The sequence below is a fragment of the Schistocerca americana genome, chromosome 3, assembly GCF_021461395.2.
Source record: "Schistocerca americana isolate TAMUIC-IGC-003095 chromosome 3, iqSchAmer2.1, whole genome shotgun sequence".
Lineage (NCBI taxonomy): Eukaryota > Metazoa > Arthropoda > Insecta > Orthoptera > Acrididae > Schistocerca > Schistocerca americana.
In genome coordinates this window covers 949,367,546-949,385,375 of record NC_060121.1, presented here as the reverse complement: position 1 = coordinate 949,385,375, position 17,830 = coordinate 949,367,546, and the positions used below count along the sequence as shown (strand labels likewise).

Genomic DNA, 17,830 nt, shown 5'->3' with positions numbered 1-17,830 from the left:
CAAAGATGGAGGATGACACATTTCTACAGCGTGTAATTTTTAGCAATGAAGTGAAATTCCACCTTAGTGGAAAAGTCAACAGACACCAATTTGCATACATTTATAACATTTAACACATTTATAATTATTAAATAATTACTAAAAATTACAAATTATTACAAAGTATTAAATTTATTAAATTGATCTCAAACATTATGAAAAAAACTTTGAAACTTCCTCTTTTCATTGGTATAAAGCTTGTTCACTTTGGATTTAGATTTGTATAAATACGAAGTTTTGAAAATTGGTCCATCATTTAGAATAACCCTGTATTTTTGTTGGAGAATCATCGACAAAAGTAGAATTAAAATGTGCTGTGCCCCAGGGAAGTGTGTTGAGACACTTGCTGTTCATGTTGTATAATGATGAATTGCTGTTCAGTATTATGTTAACTTCAGACTTTTTGCAGATGATGGAGTTATCTATAATAAAATACTGTCTGAAAAAAGCTGCATAAGTAACCAGTTAGATCCTGGTTAAGAGCAAAGATTGGCAACTAGCTTCAAATGTTCAGAAATTTAAAATTGTCCACTTCACAAAAAAAGGTGACTTATCTGATGTCCAAAAAGATTAGTGTACATATGCTGTAATTTGTCTTGTTAAGGTAATGCTTTCTTTTATTCTCTTTTGATTTGTATGCAGTTTTCCGGCACACTGTATGCAGTTTTCTGGTACACATTTTATCATTTATAATGAGGTTGTAACCATTATTTTTTGCTGTTTTTCTCTCTGACTTTAATTCAGATGTTAGATTGTCTTTAGTCAATGGATACTTTATTAGCCTCTCTAGTCAGATTCAAAACTATGCTTTTCTGTGTGCTTTTGGATGACAAGAGCTGTTGTGTGTTATACAGTCTGTGGTTCCCTATTTTCAGTTGATGTTGAATTTGTGCTTTGGTCAGTTTCTTGTGATTTAGAAATCTAGAAAATTTATTTTACAATTCTGTTCATGTTTAATTGTAAATGTGATATTTTCATGTCAGTGACTATGAGTGGAAGATGTCTATTTCGTTTTCTGTAACTTCAAATAAAATTAATGTATCATCTGAATATCTGAAATAGAATGGGATTTTGTTAGTCCACTTTGGATGGTAGTTAAAATTTTTTTCTTGATATGGTGAACAAAAATTACTAGGTAGTGTACCAGCAAGGCAATTTCTCATTGCATGTTCTTGTACATATAGTTGGTTGTAAAACTCATAGTTATGGGAACTTATAGTTATGGGAGAGTGACAATTTTAATGAAGTAGTAAATTCTTCTATTTCAATTGCACACATTTTACTAAGTGTATATAAGCATTTTGTGCTGCAAGAAGTTTTAACAATTTCATTATTATTTGTTTCTTCCAAGAATATTCTTTCTTCTGTTCTGACAATGGGACAGACACTCAGTCATTGTCAATAGTATCTGGTTCTGTGGGTACTTCTTATATAAAGTGAACAAGATTTGTTGGGGTTAGATGAGCAGCTACAAAAATGTTACAGGACGAAGAGGGCGTTGCCTAACATTTTTACGACATCAGCGAAGAGTTTTATTATTTTTCTCTCTTCTTTAAAATATGCACAATTTGAGACATCAAATGTGAAACAATTTGGTATTCTGGTAATACAACTGCGACAAATGGGAATCTAAAGAAGAACTGTGTAGGGCAAAAGTCGTATGGAATGAAGTCATATGAAATTTACTGTTTTTCAGTATTATTTTGCATACGAGTGAACTACTTTAAACAAGACCAGTACAACTTGAGACAGCAAAGTCTGTTCACACAGATGGATAAACAGGAGACAGGCAAGTGCAGCAGGAAGGAGAGTAGATGGTGGTGCAAGAACCACAATATTGGTCATTGTGCAGTTCAGTGCTTCCAAGATTGTCACACCAAAAGTAAAGAAATTATACTTAATATATGAGAAAGGCAACCATTCACCTACATCTGACCAGTGTGTACCACATAGAAAAACGTAACAGAAAACAGTATTCACACTAGCTTTCAAGCTCTTGCTCTTTTTCTAGTAAAAGTACACACATCAAAACATACAGCCACACAGACGCTGAAACATACACTACCACAGTAGCAGTGAGATTATTTTTTTGTATACATGCACAAAGCTTAAAAGCCATGCAATTGATACTGGCTAATTACTCCACAAGGTGATAAGAGTGTCTCCTTCAACCAACTGCATGCAACAGGAACACTAGAGGAGACCAATTGGGAGCACATGTCGAAAAATGTGCTGGTTGAACCTCTAAATAAACCTAAGCCCCTGTTGAAAAAGTACTGCTTTATCCTACATTCAAGTGATTTTAATGAAGGCTTTTATCATCTGCACATAAATAGAGTAGTTCACACAGTATTGATAAGTATGCACGATTCCTAATGTTTAGTGCTCTTTCCCTCTATATGATGCCTTCCTTAGTCCTATTCTTTACCTTGTCTCTACGTTAAATGTAACAACTTTGCCTTCTATGAATACGTTTTTGTAAAAAGTACCAGGAAATAACATATACACACAGAGATTATTATTATTATTATTATTATTATTATTACTGTTATTATTTAACTGTTATGCAGAGTGCTCCAAATTTGCAGTTATTACAAATTTTTGGTATGTGATTACCTTAATAAAAAGTTTTTCCTGTTGTGATATCTGGTTCCATCGGTACTTCACACAGTGTTCCATTAGCTGTAATCCAAAGTGACGTACAATATGAGAAACTTCTGTGTTTCGGGCCAGGTAAAATCCACACTGTGCACACAGCGGTGATGTTTCCTTAAACTGTTCACAGGTCGTGTATGCATCGAGCCTCTGCACCTGAGGCACGCTTGGGTCCATCATGAGCTCCACTAGACGTGCCAGATCCGTAGCCATCGCTGAGACATCAGCTCTTTCAGGACCTTCCATTCTCCCTACACGAAACAATGCAGAAATTAAAACCAACACAAAATGTAAACAAAGAAACCACAAGTAATCTCAAAAAAGCCAACAGACTCTGCATTTAACTAGAAAAAGTGTCACAAGAACTATACCAATTAGTTAATTCTATATGCACTACTATAATCGACTGCCTTAACTGAATAACCAAGGAATGGTGAGCACTTACAGACAACACTTTAAATGGCATATATAAAAAAGTATATGATTATTAAGAAGAATATGTGTTAAATACAGTGACAAAGAGATAATATTCAAAGAATGAAAAATTACTTCTCATCTTACATGCAAAATCATCAACAGGAAGCAAAGCATACTGGGCAGAGCAGAGTATGTTGGCTTTTGCTTTAATACCTTACTTTTTTATGTTGACTGGCAAGAGCAAAATGTAGCTACAAAGGAATTCTTACGTTTCCCAAGTGCTTAATTTGGTTATGTTAGAAGAAGTAACTTCGGTTTCAGTTTCTTATAAAATATAAGGGGCTATCTAATGAAAATGAGACTTATGGAAAAAAGGTAAATCAACTTTTATTATTCCAAAAGTATCATCACAACTGTTAATACATTTATACCACTGTGAGACAAGATGGTCAATGACTTCACGGAAAAATGTTTGCTGTTGCCTAAGGGACAATGATTGCACTCAGGTGTCTACCACTCGGTATGAAGCAAATACCATGCGGAGGGACTGAGACTGTATGGAGCACATGCAAGGGCCCACACGTTGCCAAGGTTGTTTCCATTAAGATGAAAAAGTTTCACTGGGAATCCCTGTCCAGCTTCCTTGACTAGCACTCCTGGAAGAAAGGATTTTGAAGAGACATGCCTTAGCCACAGCCTGCGGGATTGTTTCCAGAATGACATTTTCACTCTGAGTCACAGTGAAGATTACATTCTATGCAAAATACGTTAACTTACAGACTTGCACATCTCCATGTATGACAATTATTTCTGTGGTAAAAGTAGCCCAACCTAAACATTTTAGCAAGAGCACTATTTGGTTTTTCCAGTGTAGGTTTTCATCAATATGCACACTGAAACACTTGGAACTTTCTACCCTGCTTATTATTCCTTGTTGGTATACTATGTTAATGAGAGAATGGGATCATTTTGATGGCCCAAAACTGGAGGCACTGCAGCTTTTCAAAGTCGAAAGCTGGCCCATTTGTGCAAAACCAAAGAGTAAGTTTCACATAAACATAATTTGCTATATCTGTTGTTGGTGCTTCTTTGTTTGGGTTCAAAACAATGCTTGTATCATCTGAAAACAGAACAAATGTTGCCTCCTGATTCAAATAAAACAGCAGATCATTAACATAAAGTAAGAACAACAGTGGGACTCCCACTTTAATTTCTCTCCACACACGACACGGTGTCCCTCTTTTTATCACTCAAACAGCATATGTTAAATTTTTGAATTCTGCTTTAATAAGAAGTAAGCCTTCCTCTGCGGAACTATGTATACCATAAAAATGAAACTTCTCTAATAAAATATTAAGGTTGACAAAATCAAATGGCAGCACTAAGTCAAAGAAGATCACAAATGGTGACGTTTTATCATTGAGAGATTAATGAAACAAATTATTTTTGTATCACTGAAAGATTAATTAAACAAATAATCACCAAGTACTTAAATGACCGCAGTCTACTGAACAATAATCAGCATAGCCTTCAACAGGCAGAAGTACAGAAGTAGCGATACTGGCTTACACCAATGAAATAGTAACAATCTTGGATAACAACAACAATGCTGTGGGAGTTAATTTGGATCTTTCTCAAGCTTTCAGTACTGTTAGACATGAAATTCTTTTATGTAAGCTGGAAGCAACGGGGATAAAAGGAATAGAAAACAGGTCGTTTCCCTCATACTACTAAAATAGATAACACATTGTGGAGCTCGCATCTGTTCATTCTGACCATAAAATCAGATTAGTATCTGATGAAAGGATAGTTGAAACAGGTGTACCCCCAATAATGTGTTAGGACCCCTTCTGTTCTTTATTTACATAAATGACACGCACGCACGCGCGCGCGCGCGCGCGCGCCCACACACACACACACACACACACACACACACACACACACACACACACACACACACACACACCTCACCTCAGAAACTGCAGCCAAGATCATGTCTGCAGATGACACAAGCTAATAGTGAAATAATGGAAAGTCCAGGTTGGAATGTCAACAATACTATGGAAAAAAAAAACAGACTGCTACTCACTGCAAAGATGGCATGCTCAAGTTGCAGACAGGCACAACACAAAAGACTGTTACACACTGAGCTTTCGGTCAAAGCTTCTTTAGAAAAGAACACACACAAAAATTCACACAAGCAAGCACACCTCCCACACATGACTTCTATCCCCGGCCAGCATTCTTGCTGGAGCAGGCAGAAACAGAGGTCATGCGTGCGAAAGATGCACTTGCTTTGTGTGTGCAGGCAGAAACAGTGGTCATGCGTGCAAAAGATGCACTTTCTTTGTGTGTGTGTGTGTGTGTGTGTGTGTGTGTGTGTGTGTGCACTAATAATTATTTCATTCATCTTTTCAGTGGTATGAGAACTGAATTGGGGCAATTCTCCTGGGTTTTCCTTTGTCAAGGAACACTATAAAACAGAGTTAAGTATTTCAGCTTCTGCTTTGCTACCCTCCATTTCAGATCCTGTCTCATTCACTAGAGACTGGACACTCACTTTGGTGCCCTTACCAGTCTTTAGATACGACCAAAAATTTCTTTGGGTTTTGTGAAATATCGTTAGACAATATTCTGCTACAGCAGTCATTGAAGGCATCACACACTGTTCTCTTGAAGCCAAAAGCGTTTCATTCAGCATCTATCTATAGTCCTATACTTTGTTTTACACCTATTATGTTGTAGGCTCTGTTTCTTTAGAAGTTTTTTATAGCAACTGTATACCATGGAGGTTCCCTTCTATTATGAACTGTCCTACTGTGTACATATCTATCCAGTGCATGGTCAACTACACTTTTAAACTTCAGTCATAGTTCCTACATGCTCCTGCCCTGTGCTGAAAGTTTCAAGTTCCTCATTGAGATATGACACTACTCGTTTTTTATCTAGTTTACTGACCATATATATCTAACTGCTTGTTTTAGTTTTCCTTCATACTCTGGTAATCATTGTTGCCACAACAGCATAATGGTTACTGACACCAGTTTTGGTATGAAAATCCTGAAAGAAATCAGGTCTATTTGTTGCCATTAGATCCAATATATTTCCATCAGTAGTGAGGTTCCTCACTATCTGACCTAGGAAGTTTTCAGAGAAGGAATTTAGTAATATTTCACAAGATGTCTTGTCACATCCACCACTAACAAAACTGTAATTTTCCAAATTAATTGTTGGATGATTAAAGTCTCCACTGATGATTACAGTATGATTGGGGAACTTATGCACAAGTGAACTGAGGTTTTCTCTAAAGTTTTTGGTTACATCAGGAGATCAGTCTGTTGGGTGACAGAAGGATCCAATTATTGCTTGATGCCCATGCCTGATACTGAGTCTTGGCAAACAATCTCACGTGCAGCTACAATTTCTGTCTTAGTGGAACTGAGTTTCTTGTCTACTGCTACAAATATACCAACCCCAGTTCCCATCTGCATATCCTTCCAATATAAACTTAAATTTTCCCCAAAAGTCTCACTGCTATCAATTTCAGGTTTCAATGAGCTTCCCTGCTTTTCACGAGCACTTCAAACTCTGGAACTTCATTGCAAATGCTTTAGCAGTTTACTTTTAGGATTTTAATACTCTCACCTATAGGAGGCATTCTTTCGATCTTATGCTGATACCTCTGGGTTTTCTACTGCTACTGTTATCTGGAATGGATGGAGAGTTGCCTGCTCTATTTCAGATGTAGTGTGATATATCTCCTGTGAGAAGGGATCAGATGCTAGATTAATAGTGATGGATGAAGTGTCAGCAAGTATTCATGTGTTATGCTTTACAGCAGTGTTACATACGTGTTTTTAATTTTTCAGAGGTGTTTGATATCAAAGTTTCATATTTTAGTTATATCACTGATTTAATTCTTGCACATGTTGCAATCGCAATGAAAATTATGTATTTGTGGTTCCTCTTCCAAACATGCAACAAACAAGGGAGCTATGTCAGTCTTAATCGACTGGACGATTCGCAGAACAATTTAAAGTGGAATGATCATATAAAATTAATTGTTGGTAAGGCGGGTGCCAGGTTGAGATTTATTGGGAGAGTCCTTAGAAAATGTAGTTCATCAACAAAGGAGGTGGCTTACAAAACACTTGTTCAACCTATACTTGAGTATTCCTCATCAGTGTGGGATCCATACCAGGTCGGGTTGACAGAGGAGATAGAGAAGATCCAAAGAAGAGCGGCACGTTTCATCACAGGGTTATTTGGTAAGCGTGATAGTGTTACGGAGATGTTTAGCAAACTCAAGTGTCAGACTCTGCAAGAGAGGTGCTCTGCATCGTGGTGTAGCTTGCTGTCCAGGTTTCAAGAGGGTGCGTTTCTAGATGAGGTATCGAATATATTGCTTCCCCCTACTTATACCTCCCGAGGAGGTCACGAATGTAAAATTAGAGAGATTCGAGCATGCACGGAGGCTTTCCGGCAGTCGTTCTTCCTGCAAACCATACGCGACTGGAATAGGAAAGGGAGGTAATGACAGTGGCATGTAAAGTGCCCTCCGCCACACACCATTGGGTGGCTTGCAGAGTATAAATGTAGATGTAGATGTAAATATATAAATGTAAAGATTTTATTAAGTGCTCAGTTTCAGTAGAGGGGCAAAGTACCCCATTATTACAAAAATGATCTTTCTAAGGCCTTTGATACAGTCGACCACAAGATTCTATTAAATAAATTAGAAGCATTAAGAATAACAGGGGTTGCTAATGACTGATCTCGATCAAAGAGTAGAGACAACGCATACTTCAAATAGATCTAAACGTTTAGTAAAACACTTATCAGAACCAAAACACATTAATATAGGGATTCCACAAGGTAGCATATTAGACCCATACTATTCCTGATATACATCAATGACTTTGCCAGTAGTGGTACTCATTATGAAAAAAAAATCTCCTCACTGATGACAGCAATATTATAGTCACTGAGAAAACAAGAGAGCTACTTGCAGAGAAAGCAATTATCAGTTGAAGTGATGTGAACACACAAAGGTACTTGCAAAGAGGTCATCAACACGTTACGCCCTTAGAATCCTATCATCAGTTGTAACACGCAGTGTTGTACGCCCAATTCTTAGCTATGGCATTCTTTTGGGGGGAACAAATGCACAAAATATGAACACAATTTTCAATCTCCAGAAAAGAGCCCTGAGAATAACAACAACAATAGTAGTCGAGCTGTAGTTGTAGTAGTAGTAGTAGTAGTAGTAGTAGATCTGCTCCGTGTGAATATATCTACCAGTCAGCTGTACACATCAAAAATAACATTGGTAATTACTGCATAAACAGCTCTGTCCATGACCATGGAACAAGAGCTAGACTCAACTTACAATTATCAAGAAAAAATAAACATAAAACTCAAAGCAGCATTTTCTACCAAGGAATAGAACTGTACAATAAATTACCAAAAGAGATTAAAGAAATTGCAAACGTACACTCATTTAAAAAGGCAGCTAAAAAGTTCCTATTATGCAACACATTTTATACATTGAAGGATTACTTAGATAAAACAGAGTAGTGGTTTGGTAAAAAAATGTTATACAAATAAATAATAATACTGGTTATAAAACATCCAACATTCCACACAACACCTTCACATTATGTTTTCTTCCTTCTTTTTAACTTTTCTAGAAAAACTTACCCCCAAGCTATGCATAGCACAATACTAACAGCTCTTCCTCTTTCTGAGCTCAACATCTCACCCATTATAGAGGGATGCTGAATTAGTTTTTCAGGATAGCAAATGGGAAGTTGTGGTACAGAAAATGGCCCAGAGATCACATCGGTGTGTGTGTGTGTGTGTGTGTGTGTGTGTGTGTGTGTGTGTGTGTGTGTAGTGAGTGAAGTGTTATGAAACAATGTGTGTATAGTGTGTGCAGTGGCTGATAGTGGGATGAGTGAACAGTGTGGCACTACATTATTTAACAAGTTATTTGTAAAAAAAAGTATTGTATACCAGGAGTAAATCTAAAGATTGTCTCTAACTGGAATTCTGTAAATGTATGTACAGTTTTTACGAATTAGTTTATTTTAAATTGGTCTAAACTTTTAAATACTTCAACATGTCCTATATCCTTGCAAAAAGAGATCTACAGATGAATAAAGCTACAATCCTGAGGTACATTACTTTCCCAAAAATTTTAGAAAAGGATGTAAGGAGTGACACTGTGGAATAGTACTGGCATCTGTGGAGTCATCCTTCTTACAGAGAAGACTAACAATGGCATATTTTAATCTGTTAGGGAAAGACCCTGAATTAATGATGCATTACGTAAGTAACTGCCTGTCTCCACAGCCAAGGTTGGAAAAGCACACCTGAGCAGGAGGTGCTTGACTCCAAGGTAACCTATTCCGAATCGTGATTTTCCAGTTCCAGTTATCTGGCCGGTAAGGGGGGCAGAGGTGGCGATGTAAAGGTCTCAATCATCAGTTTTTGCAACAATGTCCTTGGTAAAATTCCAAACATATCTGCACAGTCTCATGAAGTGAGGGCATGTAACACTGTTGATGGTAATTTGCCCATTGGATGAAGATATTAAGTTCAGCCACCATCTAGGTGCTGCACAAAAGGAGTAGGCTACATGTCAGCACCAGTTTTAACCCTCTCACTTCCTTTCATCTACAACAACACAAACCCAGCACTACCCAGTACATGCGCTCGTCACAGCCTTCCATATGACACAGTTTTATATATGACGATTCATAACAGTTTGGAGGAAGGCAACAACACACCACCTCTACTAAGACTTTTCAAACAGCAGCAATGCAGAATTCATGGCTCTGCTCCCCTGCACTCATTTCCTGAGTAAGGAACCTACTTTGACTTTTTTGACGTAAGTGACCAAGAACATTAAATATTATAGAGTGACTTCTTTTCGGTGTATAATCACAGATATTATCCATCCTTTATGAATTTTTACTTTTTACAGAAGTCATGACCTTCCTTATTTCAGATGGGGGATGTGAGATTAATTTTTATTTCACTTAATGTCCTTTGTATTGCTTCTTTCAATGTAATGTACTGCTTTATATTGTGAACTGTTTGCAGTAATTTTTCACCTATTTTTCAAACGAAATAATTAAAAATGTCTATAATACACTAGACTTTCACTAATCTGGCCATTCCTGGCACATACGGGTGCCGGATTAATGGAAATTCCGGATTATTGAGTGTCTGAAATTTGTTTTATTTACTTATTTTGTTTTTTATTTATTTTGAAAAGACAGGGGATATGGTGTACTGTACTTTATTAAACCGAAGGATACAATTTTAAAACACAGAGAATATAATTTATTAAATCCAAAAATACATTAATTTTAAAAGAAAACTTAGTCCTTAAATGTACACTGTGTCGTATCACTCACTATGAAACGTGTCCCAAATTTTTAACTGTCACAATGATGACACGCAATGGTGATACGCTTTATCACGCAACTGCTTCGCAAGCATTACATCGGTACTGCATGTATCTGGTTGTTGCGTAATGTACCCCGTTGGCAGTTTCAGCACCAGCAGTATGAGAAATCTTCATGCTGTCTCCTCCTGTGTCCCCTTCTTCATCATTTTCATCATTACTTTCTTGCATGCTTTTGATAATTTCATCATCTGTTAAAGTTTAGTCCGTATCACAGTTTTCCTCATTCAGCCACTTCGTGACATCTTCATCATCAATTTCTTCTCCTCCTGGATGGTTGTGGAATATGCCACTGTACAAAGTAATTGATAATTCCGAATTGACAGGCTCATCGCTGTCACTCACTACTGGATCCAACTCGGCATCAATGGATGGTCACAATTTTCTCCAGCTCTTCATTATGGTAGCGCTCTCCACTTTATCCCATGCTTCGGCTGCTTGGAAAACATCATCACATATGTTAATTGCTTTCCATGCCTTCAGCATAGTCTTGATAGAGTCATTTTCACTTTTGTTCAGCAACGAGAGAGAAGTGAATGTCGATAATGACATTTAATTGATTCCAAAATTCCCTGGTCCATGGACTGAATTGGGGCTGTCACGTCAGGTGGGAGAAAGAGTGCTTATACATGTATACCATCGGACTTTAGAGAAACAGCTGAAGGATGACTGGGAGCATTGTCAATTATAAGGATAGCTTTCAGTGGAAGCTTTTCCTTGTTTAGCTCTTTTCTCACTGCTGGTACACACGTTTCATGGAACCACCAAGAGATTATTTGTCTGTCCACCTGTGCTTTCTTCTGAGTGCAATACTGCTTTGGTAGAGTATTTATGTCAGTGTGCTGAAAACAACATGGATGTTGGGACTTCGCAATCACCACAAATGGTAGTTTGTGAGTCCCATTTGCATTAGAACATGCTATTAATGTTACACGCTGTTCATGTTGCTTGTAACCATGCGCTTCCTTCTTGTTCTTGGCAGCTAATATTTTTGAAGGAAGCATCTTGTAAAAGAGTCCTGTTTCATCAGCAATATACAAGGCATCAGCAGTTAAATCTTCTTCCTCTATTATCTCCTATATCTTGCTTACAAACTCATCAGCATCCCTATTGTTAGCTGAACGGCTTTCCCCAGTGACTGTCATCTGCCGAATGCCACGTTGTTTTTTCCAGATAGCCAACCTTCGCTCACTGCAAACAAGTTACTACCGCCAAGTTGTTTGTTAAATGCCGCTGCTTTTTCCTTTATAATCAGGTCACTGACTTGGAATTCCTTTACTACTTTGTTGTACGAATCATCTATAAACAGCTACGTCCAGTTCTTCATTCTCACTCTTTTGCAAAACCTTCTTCTTTCTTTTTGATGTCTTAAATAGTTGCTCATCCAACATTGAACTCAGCAGCAATGGCTTTCTGCGAAGAACACTGATTTAACTTATCTAAACTTTTGAGTTTCTACATGAGGTCTGGCGTAACGAGGTTCCTTTTAGAAGACATGATTCTGGACTGTAAAGAAAGATACAATTTCAAATACAGTATATAAAGCATTGTTTAACTAAGCATTGTTGCGCACGATAATTCATTGTGCATGTGTTTTTGGATGTGCGCCCTATTACTGAGAGGCCAGACTACTGAGGGCCAGATTAGCGAGAGTCTAGTGTATTAGGAAGAGGACAGTTTGTTACTTACCATAAAGATAACACTGAATTGCATAGAAGCACAATGCAATGACTGTCATGCATTTAGGTTTTGGCCATAGCCTTCTTCAGGAGAAAAAAAGAAAAGAAAACACACACACACACACACACACACACACACACACACACATTCATACTAGCAAGCACACCTCATGCACACATAACTGATATCTCTGGCAGCTCAGACCGGAATGCAACAGTCACGCTGAGCAGCAGTATGGAGTGGGGTACAAAAGGGAGCGGGATAGCAGGGTATAGGCAGGGGGAGAGAAGAGCGCCATCTGGTGGAGTATGCAGGGACTGGAGGGTGCCATGACAAGGCTGTCAGGTGCAGCCTCGGAAGGCTGGGAGGGGGGGGGGGGGAGGGGGGGAGGCGGGGGGAAGCAGAAAAGCGGAGGAGCGGGGAAGGAGAAAGATGGGCAGGTGCATTGGCAGTGGCCAACACGTAATTTGGACAGAAGGGGTGGACAAATATTGAAGGCTGTGCAGTGACTGCAGCAGCACGGGTACACTCCCATTGCTGCTTTCAAGGGTGGCCCAGCCTCTGATAGGGTAGATGGAGCAGGACTAGAATAGTAAGTATTTGGTAGGTGTATTGGGCAGGTCATGCATCTGGGTCTTCCACATGGATATCATCCTTATGACAAAGGGGTGGGATTGGGAGTGACGTAGGGATGAATTAGAATGTTGTAAAGGTTGGGTAGGGGACAGAATACCACTTTAGGAGGAGTAGGAATGGTCCAGGTATAGGATGGTCCTAATTTCAGGACAGGATGATAGGTAATCAAGGCCCTGATGAAAGATGTGGTTCAGCTGATCCAGTCCGTGGTGGTACTAGGTGACAAAAGGTGCCATTCCTTTGTAGCTGGTTCTTGGAGGTGGTGGGATGATAGGGGAAATGGCACAAAAGATCTGTCTGTGAACTGTGTCTAGGGAATAGTGCCTATCTGTGGAGGCCTTGGTGGGACCAGCAGCTTAATGGGCAAGGATTCCTAGTCACTGCAGATGCTGTCCCCAGGTGGTCAGACTGTATGGGATGGTTGGTTGGTTTGGGGTATAAAGGGACCAAACTACAGGGTCATCAGTCCATTTTTCCTGACGCAAGCAAGACTCAAGGTACAAAAACACTCAAAATACGTTTGGGAAAGTAAAAGGGGGAAAAATGGGGAACAACACCAAAAAAGAAAACGAATGGAACAAACAGGAAACATGGAAAACACACACCACAAGGAAAAGTAAAAGAAGGTATTAAAACCATAGAGAAGAATGTCTGGGCAGGTTGATCACAATAATAAAAAAAGATGAACCAGCCACTCAGCAACACATTAAAATGTCCTCCCCAAACAGACAAGACGAGATGAACACATGTAGGGAAAAGACAACCACCAAGACAAACAAATGCAAAGAAAGTAAGACAGAGTTAAAATGGAGGGAGGGCGGCGGCCTTGGACAGAAGGCTAAATGCCCACTGTTAGATGGTACGATAAAAACCCACCTCACGAATAAAACGTAAAACTAAATCTGCTGTTGGGCATTGTTGCGCAACACCGAAGGTAGGGTGCTGGGAAGGTTAAAAATCTGCCGCAGAGGCGCTAAAGGTGGGCAGTCCAGTAAGATGTGGACGACAATCATATGCAAGCCACAGACACCTAGGTGGGTCCTCACGATGGAGGAGGTAGTCACGTGTTAGCCACATATGGCCAATGCAGAGCCGGCAGAGAACTACAGAGTCCCTGCAAGAGGCCCGCATGTAGGACTTCCACACATTCATAATCACCTTAACGGCATGCAATTTGTTGTGCATAATGAGATTATGCCATTCCATCTCCCAAAGCTGAAAACTGTGTGGTATAATAATGATTGCAGGTCAGTTACAGGGATGCGATTCTCCAGAAGTGGTAACCATGTAGCCTGTTTGGCCCGCCTGTCGCCAAGTTTATTTCTGGGATTCCGACGTGGCCTGGGGTCCACACAAACACCATGGAATGACTGGACCATGCCAGGTCATAGATGGACTCCTGGATGGATGCTACCAAAGGATGGCAGGGTTAGCACTGGTCGATAGCCGTAGACTGCTCAAGGAGTCAGTACAGAGAAGAAACAACTCGCCAGGGCATGAACCGATGTGCTCAAGAGCACGAGAAATGGCTGCCAGCTCTTCAGTGAAAACACTGCAGCCATATGGAAAGGAGTGCTGTTCAATATGTCCTCCATGAACATACGTGAAGCCAACATGACCATCAGCCATCGAGCCGTCAGTGTAAACCACTTCATGGTCCCGGTACATCCCAAGAATCGAGAGGAAGTTACAGCAGAGAGCTGCAGCATTAATTGAATCCTTAGGACCATGTGAAAGGTCCAGGTGAAGCTTCGGCCTGGGTGTACACCATTTAGGTGTACGTGAATGGACCTCTAGTATAGGTGGTAAAGGCAAGGACTCCACTACAGACAGACGAGATCGGATGCAAACTGCAATCATAAGCCCTGACCTGGGCCTCTGATGCAGGAGATGAACCGCCATGGGTGGGAAAAGGAGACTATAATTCGGATGCTCAAGAGAACTATGAATGTGCGCAATGTAACTGGCGAGCAGTTGTGCACGCCTAACCTTCAATGGAGGGACTCTGGTCTCCACCAGGATGCTGGTCACCAGACTTGTCCTAAAAACTACCGTTGCCAGTCTAACACCACAGTGGTGCACTGGGTCGAGTAAACACAACGCTGAGGGTGCTGACGAACCATAAATCAGACTCCCATAGTCAACGTGGGATTGAACAAGGGCTCTGTAGAGCTGCAGCAGTGTAGAGCGATCTGGACCTCAATTGGTGTTGCTCAGGCAGCACAGGGCACTGAGGTGCTGCCAGCACTTCCTCTTCAGCTGACGCAGATGAGGAAGCCATGTCAATCGGGTGTCGAAAACCAATCCTAAGAATCTATATGTCTCCACTACAGTGAATGGATCGTCATTAAGGTAAAGTTCTGGTTCTGGATTAATGGTACGACACCGACAGAAGTGCATGATACACGACTTCGCAGCTGAAAACTTGAAGCCGTGGGCTAGAGATCATGACTGCACTTTGTGGAAGGCTCCCTTTCTCCTGGATATTGGGGAACTATGGGAGGCACCAACTTGTACACGGAAAGTACGGAGCAACAGGAAATTTTGGATAAAAATCGGGTGTGGGCCCCACAGACCCAACTCATATAATGTGGCAGGATATGATGTCACCAGGTCATGTTGTAAGCTTTTTGTAAATTAAAAAAATACAGCAACCAGGTGATGGCATCTGGACAGCAGACTCGAGGGAAACTAGATTATCAGTAGTAGAGCGACCACGGCAGAATCCGCCCTGGCACGTAGCCAGTACGCCACGCAACTCCAGGACCCCAACACAACTGCCGACTTACCATACTATCTAACAGCTTACAAAGAATTTTGGTGAGGCTGATAGCTATCCACATCAAGTGGGTATTTGCCGGGTTTCAGCACTGGAATGATAGTGCTCTCTCACCATTGTGATGGAAAGACACCATCACACCAGATCCGGTTGAAGATGACGAGATGTTGCTTGTAGTCGGATGAGAGATGTTTGAGCATCTGACTGTGGATCCGATCTGGCCCAGGAGCTGTGTCGGGGCAATGTGCAAGGATTCTGAGGAGCTCCCACTCTGTAAATGGAGCACTGTAGGGTTCACTGTGACGTTCAATGAACGAGAGGGCTTTGCTTTCCATCCGCCGTTTGAGGGTGCAAAATGCTGGGTGATAATTCTCTGACACGGACGCTCGAGCACAGTGCTCAGCAATTGCGTTTGCGTCGGTAGATAGCATGTCATTGATGTTAATGCCAGTGACACCTGTCGGGTCTGGTATTCACAAACACGTCTGACCTTCGTCCAGACTTGGGAAGGTGACATATGGCACTCAATGGTCGAGACATACCTCTCCCAACATTACCGCTTCCGTCTTTTGATAAGCTAGCGAATGCCTTGGTGGGGCCTTGCTCCCGACGTAGGTACTTTGGGAGCGACGGAAGGAGATTTTCCCCCTACCACCAAGGGGCGAATGTATTCTGGAGGCCCAGAGGGCCCACTGTTCATGGCACAGAGTGTGGTACAACTGGTACTTTTGTAATGGCGATAGTAATGTAGCTGCAGCATATGTGGACATCAGCCGAACCGGGTGTAATCTTTCAAATTTACATTTAGCCTCTTGGTAAGTCAACCTGTCCAGGGGCTTGTACTCCATGATTTACTGCTCATTTTGGAGTACTGTGCAGTCTGGCGAGCAGGGGGAGAGCTGCTCTCTACAGTTGATACAAGTGGGAGGAGGCGCACACGGAGTATCTGGATGCAGTGGATGTCCGCAATCTCGACATAAGGTGCTGGAAGTGCAGTGGGAAGGCATATACCTGAATTTCCAGCACTTAAAGCACTGCAAAGGGGGAGGGACATATGGTTTAAAATCACAGTAGTAAACCTTCACCTTGACCTTTTCAGGCAATGTATCACCCTCAAGACCAAGATGAAGGCACCAGTAGCAACCCTGTTGTCTTTGGGTCCCCTGTAAACGCACCAGACGCAATGAACACCTCGCTGTACTAGATTGGCGTGGAGTTTGTTGTCAGACTGCAAGAGGAAGTCGCGGTGGAAAATAATCCCCTGGACCATGCCGAGGACTTTATGGGGAGTGACGGAAACAGGAATATCACCCAGCTGGGAACTCCTTTTAGTCACATCTTACGACAGGCAGGGATACCTCAGGCCTATTCTAACCCCTGGACCCACATGGGGTAGACTGTATGGGAGTGATTTTTTTGTGTGGAAGGGAAGGCAGCTATCCGCCAGACCTTAGCAGCAAACAGATCTCTTGTGCAATTTCCCCACATGCCCCCTACCCTCCCACCACCCACAAGAACTAGCTACAATGGAGTGCCCTGTTCATCACTCAACATCGCCCCGGATTGGGACAGCTGAATCACATCCTTCGTCAGGGCTTTGATTACCTATCATCATGCCCTGAAATCAGGGTCATCCTATGCAAGATTTTTCCCACCCCTCCTAAAGTGTTGCTCCTTGCACAACCAACTGCCACAACATCTTAGTCCATCCTATGCCAGTCCCAATCGTTTGTCACAAGGATTGTATCCCTGTGGAAGACCCAGGTGCAACACCTGCCCAATCCACCCACCCGGACTTCCTAATCCAGTCATGTCACAGGTTTATCCTACCCCATCAAAGGCTGGGCCACCTATGAAAGCAGCCATATTGTAAACCAAGCCTGCTGCATTCATTGCTCAAATTTTAAATTGGTGAGATTACCAACCAGCTGACTCTTCCCCTTCACCACCAGCTTTTCTGAACTGCGAAGATGGGAGTTGTCCTTGCAACACATTCTCTGCTCCTGAAATTATCCGCCTTCAATCTACAGTAACCTACAGTCTCCACACCCTCCACTCACTCTGCCCCCTCACCTCCTCCCTATTCACATCCTCACACCCTCTTTGTGTGATGCCTTCTGTCAATGTGTCCGCCTATCTTTCCCTTTACC

The 17,830-nt window shown here is 41.1% G+C and overlaps 1 protein-coding gene across 1 annotated transcript in view; it reads right to left on the bottom strand.

The window, feature by feature from the left end:
- Positions 1–17,830, bottom strand: part of LOC124607247 (exportin-5) — a 193,846-nt gene that overhangs the window by 164,844 nt on the left and 11,172 nt on the right. Inside the window, exon 2 of the mRNA XM_047139523.1 lies at positions 2,656–2,945. Within this exon, the coding sequence (XP_046995479.1) occupies positions 2,656–2,940 (285 nt within the window). The 5' untranslated portion in view covers positions 2,941–2,945. The remainder of the gene's footprint in view (positions 1–2,655; positions 2,946–17,830) is intronic.